Here is a 5610-nt window from a genome sequence, read left to right on the forward strand (position 1 = left end):
TTTGAAGCGGGGATGTTGTTGCCGGAGGTGATGTATTGGCTGTCGTCTGCCTGGTAACTAGGGCTGTGTTTCACATTGGTCCCAACCTGTGATTTGTGCGGTGAGATGTAGACTCGGCCCTGGTTGTCACCGATAGTTAGGCGACATGTGATCAGTCGGTGTTGTTCCTTGTCCACAGAGCTTCCTGTTGCGCGTGGCATCGCACCCAATTCTGTCTTGGGATCCGATTTTTCTGCGATTTTTACAAGATGAAAAAGACTGGAAGGAAATAGTGACTGGCACTGGTAAGAGCTGTCTCATCAGTGGCACGTCGATAGCTCATTTTTTGTAGGGCTCGGTCTACGATCGGGTTTGTTTAACAATATTGCGCTATCATCGGATGCACTGGCACCATCTATGGCTTACAACAACTATGAGCTAAATCTGGCATGATTCTCTCACATAACCCTTGTTCGCTTCGAAACAGGATATTTGGCGAAGGTGGAGAAACAGCTAAAATCGTTGAACGCCACAATCCGCGTCAAGAAGGGAGACAGCCGATTCGATGAGCTACTCAGCTATGGAAAGGAACTGGAGGTGATTATTTTGGGGGCGACCAATCCAGTGCTGTGTGGAACTTATCTCCAGGGCTTCCTGTCATTTCATTGCTGTTATTTTCGTTATAGCTCGTTTTGCACCTTTTGGTATCGACCGTGGCTTAGAACAGTTGCCTGTGACCCTGCAAAATCGACAGGCGTGTCAGAAAGTGGCATCGTTGGCTGACGCCCTGCCCCGCGTGAGAGCGTGGCAGACGTCGGACAGTGCCATCGCATTCCATGCACCCCAGCCCGAGTTCTGCCGGTGGCATCGTGCGCTGTCAGCTGACTGTGTCGACGGGCAGACTGGTGGTGTCGCCGTGTGCCTGACCCATGTCCCGGCAATGTGCCGTGTGTGCTCCGGCTCGAGCGAGTGCCGGACTGGGCCGTGTCGCCGTGTGCCATGACCCGTGTCCCGGCAGTGTGCCGTGTGCTCCGGCTCGAGCGAGTGCCGGACTGGGCCGTGTCGCCGTGTGCCCTGACCCGTGTCCCGGCAGTGTGCCGTGGTGCTCCGGCTCGAGCGAGTGCCGGACTGGGCTGTGTCGCCGTGTGCCATGACCCGTGTCCCGGCAGTGTGCCGTGTGTGCTCCGGCTCGAGCGAGTGCCGGACTGGGCCGTGTCGCCGTGTGCCCTGACCCGTGTCCCGGCAGTGTGTCGTGCGTGCTCCGGCTCGAGCGAGTGCCGGACTGGGCCGTGTCGCCGTGTGCCCTGACCGTGTCCCGGCAGTGCGCCGTGTGTGGTGACCCACCGGTGGGTCGGACAGACGCACCTGACGGCCGTGCTGCGCTCGAGGGCGCGGCTGACAGACGCCACGTACGCCATCCGGCGGCAGCACGCCAACTACGGCCGCGTGCTCAGCGAGTGGTCGGCCATCGAGACGCGCATGGGCGACGGCCTGCAGAGCGCCGGGCACTACATGGACGCGCACGCCGCCAGCATCGACACGTTTAATCGAGGAGGATGAGGTGCGTGCAGCCCGCCGCGGGGACGCCGCCCGCCCGCCCCCTCCCCGGGGTGTTGGGCGGGTGCGCAGGGCCGCGGTGTGTGCTGTGTGCGTGCGGACGAGCAAACAGTGCAACGTCCAGCTGTCGGTGTCGGCCGGGGTATCGGCTGATGCTGAGATGCTGATGTCCGACGAGTGATCCGCGGACACAGGCCTCGGCCGGCAGACTGCCGCCCTGGCCACTGAGCGCCGCCCCGTCCCGACCGTCCCGTCCAGTCACAGGTCTTGCCCACAGGTGTAACATTGACCAGCTGAAGGAGTACATGTACTACGCGCGCGGCGCTGCAGACCGTCTGCCACAAGTACACGATGATGCATACCAGCTGGAGCGGCTGGACGACTCGCTGTCGACGCTCTCGCAGCGGCGGGAGAGCGCGCTGCAAGGTGGGCTGGCGCCGATACAGGCCGTCGCCGTCCTCCGGCGCCGCACACCCCGCTTGCCCGGGTCACCGGCGTCCTCCTGCGCCTCATATCCACTGACCCGGGCCACCAGGTCCCTCCGGCGCCGCACACCCACTGACCCGGGCCACCGCGTCCTCCGGCGCCGCACACCCACTGACCCGGCCCATGCCGTCTTCCCTGCGCCATACACCCACTGGCTCGGGCCACCACGCCGTCCTCCGGCGCCACACCCGCTGACCCGGGCCACCGCCGTCCTCCTGCGCCACACCCACTACCTGTGCCATCCTGCCATCGCCGTCCTCCGCCCCACACACCCGCTGACTCGGGCCAACGCATCCTACGGCGCTGCACACCCACGGTGTGTTCTGGCCTCCGAGGGACCTGGTGGATATTATCGGTAGGGATGGTTTCCGCGACTCTCTCTTCCCTCTCTCTCTCTCTCTCTCTCTCTCTCTCTCTCCTCTCTCTCTCTCTCTCTCTCTCTCTCTCTCTCTCTCTCTCTCTCTCTCTCTCTCTCTCTCTCTCTCTCTCTCTCTCTCTCTCTCTCTCTCTCTCCTCTCTCTCTCGCTCTCGCTCTCGCTCTCGCTCTCGCTCTCGCTCTCGCTCTCGCTCTCGCTCTCGCTCGCTCTCGCTCTCGCTCGCGCTCTCGCTCTCGCTCGCTCTCGCTCTCACCTCTCACTCTCACTCTCACTCTCACTCTCCTCTCACTCTCCACTCTCACTCTCACACTCACTCTCACTCTCACACTCACTCTCACTCTCACTCTCACTCTCACACACTCACTACATCACTCTCACTCACTCACTCACTCACTCACTCACTCACTCACTCACTCACCTCACTCACTCACTCACTACACCTCACTCACTCACTCACTCACTCACTCTCTCACTCTCTCACTCTCTCACTCTCTCACTCTCTCACTCTCTCACTCTCTCACTCTCTCACTCTCTCACTCTCACACTCTCACACTCTCACTCTCACTCTCACTCTCTCACTCTCTCACTCACTCATGATAGCACTAAGCAGTGACATCTTCCAAACAGTGACTTTTATCTCCTTAACTGCCTCACTCACGCAACGTGGCGTTATGTTACGCCACGAATTTGGGATGCATGTATTGGCTAAGTAAGTGTCTGCCACGGTGGGGCCCAGCGCCGTGCTCCAGGTTCAGGTAAAGAAGAAGAAATGTCGCAAATGTAGGCCATTGATCAGTGTGGTGACCTGTGATTGATGCACTACATGGTTGACCACAGTAATTGTCGACCTATTTGAAAACTCCGTGATGGGTCAGAATGTACGTTGAACACTTGTCATTATGACATTATGCATGTACGCTCAACAATTGTGGGATGTGATGGATGTCCGGCGAGTGGGACTGAGAGTGTCCGGTCGGGTGTCGCCAGGGAAGCCGAGCCTGATGTGGCGCTTGCTGGGCAGCGTCGACACGGACGAGGTGCGCGAGATGAAGGTGGCCGAGGTCGACCAACAGGTGGCTGACACTGAGACTCAGATCCAGCAGCACTCGGCCAAGCTCAGGTCAGAGCTCGGCCGCGGCGGTACTCGGCCAAGGTCAGGTTAAAGCCTCGGCCGCAGCAGTACTACGGTCAAGCTCAGGTCAGGGTCCCGGCCACAGCGGTGCTCGGTCAAGGTCAGGTCAGAGCCCCGGCCACAACGGTGCTCGGCCAAGCCGGACTCAGGCTACCGCGGCAGCGCTCCATCAAGCTGAGGCCAGCCACTACAGCCTTGGTGGTACCTTTGCGAAATCTGCGGGATCCCTCATATAAAACCCTCAGCCAAAATCAATTTAAGGCCCCATGGTTTAATAACGATCATCCAACGCTGCGAACGTGTTACCCAGGTCGGAACATAGGATTTTTTGCACGGAACACCACCTTGACGAAGTGCTTGCACAAAAAACGAGTCCCTGATAGCTCATGTTGCTAGATATGGTAAGTGGCCGAGTCAGCCATTGTCTTAAGGTTTAATGCTGCAAGCGTGATATCACTTGTCTCCAGCTTTATTCCGCCTTTCAAAGCAAGGTGTTTCGTCAGCTATAGCTTATTATAAGTTGCATTTTCCGAGCGTCTTGGATATATCCGGTGTGCAGAATTAATGTCTTCATTTTATGAAACGTCCGTTACACATCTTGTGTTCTTGTGAGTATAATTCTGAACAACGAAGTACAAACATCGAAAATCCTCTCAAATTCACAAGTTTTGGATAAAACAGTGGTAGAACATGACATGCCATTACCACACAGTTGTCATCTGTATGGACTACATGAATACAATATCATTGAACCAACTTCAGCCATTTCCATTTGCAGTGCATAGGGAGTCAGAGTGCCTGACATCTGGCACAAGCCCAGCTGACCGTATGTACGCCGGATTGTCCCATGCTCATGTTGTGTGTTCACTTAATGGATATATTTGAGGGATGTTGGACATAACCAGGTCAGGCATGGACGTTCAGAGTTCTAAATTTTTCAATGTGTGTGCTACCTGCCACCCCCAAGGTATGCTTGATTCTGGGCCTGCTGCACGTGCTCACCCACGCCTCTGCTTTCTGCAGCGAGTTCGTGGAAAAAGCCTTGGAGGATGCTGAGAGATTTCATGCACGTAAAGTCAAGGATCTTCGTGAAACTCTCATCAACTATGTGAAGCTTCAAATTCGAATTTGCAAGAAGGTGAGAACAAACATTGCATGAATCAGGATAAAGATATGTTCGTGATATCTTGAATGTTACATAATTAGAGGTGCGCCGAAAAGTACCGAGTGATCACTGGCACGACAAGAGTGCACCAACGGAGTGCTCAAGGGATGCGCTCAGTCGTACTTCTCTATCACTGACCCAGTAATGACGTCACTGGATTTTCCGGGGCACGTAGACTATGAGAAGTCGAAGAGGAAAACAGGCCCCCAAACATTTTAAAGGACGGGAAGGCTTGGTAGGACGAGGGCCCTTCGGCGGACGCGTGTACAAGAGATCGCCAGCAGTGCACACGTCAATACACGACTGTGGAAGTGCCCCAATGTTAGGGGAGGGACTGCCTGGCTGACAGGTACCCGCCCAACTGCCTCTGTACGCATGCTCCGCATCCGCCCGTGTCGTGACGTCCCGCCTCTGTCGCAGGGACTGCAAACCTGGAAACACTTCCGCGACTGCGTGGGACAGCCTGGGCGGCTGCCCCGCCCCGGCGCCGCAGGAGCTGGCCTCCCCCTAGTGGACCGCAGCTGGACGGCCGGTGGGAGGGGGCGTCCCGGCTCCTGGGGGCGGCTCGCGGAGCGGCAGCGCAGCGGAGCGGGCGCACTCGCCACCTGGCGACAGTCTCACCGACCAGCCCGGTCGCGCTGACCGAATCTCTTGGCCCTATTCCTGCTTGTTGGTGTCTGCTTTTGACCGCACTCCGGTGATCAGCGATGGCTATCCAGAGGAGCGGCATGCGGCCCGTGAAGCAGGCGAGGCTTTCCAGGTCCTTTTCCAGTCGTATGTTTGTATGGCTTGTAAGGGGGGGGGGGGGTACTTGTGGACATAAAGGCTGATTTACGTTTACCTCAGCTTCTAGTGATGTGTACGTTGCGTTGTCGTATGTTCTCTACACTGTTCAACGGGCACGTGTTGTACCT

General features: G+C 57.3%; 1 protein-coding gene across 1 annotated transcript; it reads left to right on the forward strand.

The window, feature by feature from the left end:
- Window positions 1-178: 178 nt before the first annotated feature.
- LOC119114670 (sorting nexin-4-like) lies at window positions 179-5207 on the forward strand (the record flags this gene model as incomplete). The annotated part of the gene is made up of 8 exons (XM_037238696.1): window positions 179-284; window positions 467-576; window positions 1339-1520; window positions 1814-1962; window positions 3387-3519; window positions 4555-4669; window positions 5117-5149; window positions 5190-5207. Coding segments are annotated over 8 exons (846 nt in total), but the record flags the coding sequence as incomplete, so codon positions are not given.
- Between the last annotated feature and the right edge of the window lie 403 nt (window positions 5208-5610).

Source organism: Pollicipes pollicipes, unplaced genomic scaffold (assembly GCF_011947565.3).
Source record: "Pollicipes pollicipes isolate AB1234 unplaced genomic scaffold, Ppol_2.1 Scaffold_2882;HRSCAF=3380_pilon_pilon_pilon, whole genome shotgun sequence".
Classification (NCBI taxonomy): Eukaryota; Metazoa; Arthropoda; class Thecostraca; order Pollicipedomorpha; family Pollicipedidae; genus Pollicipes; species Pollicipes pollicipes.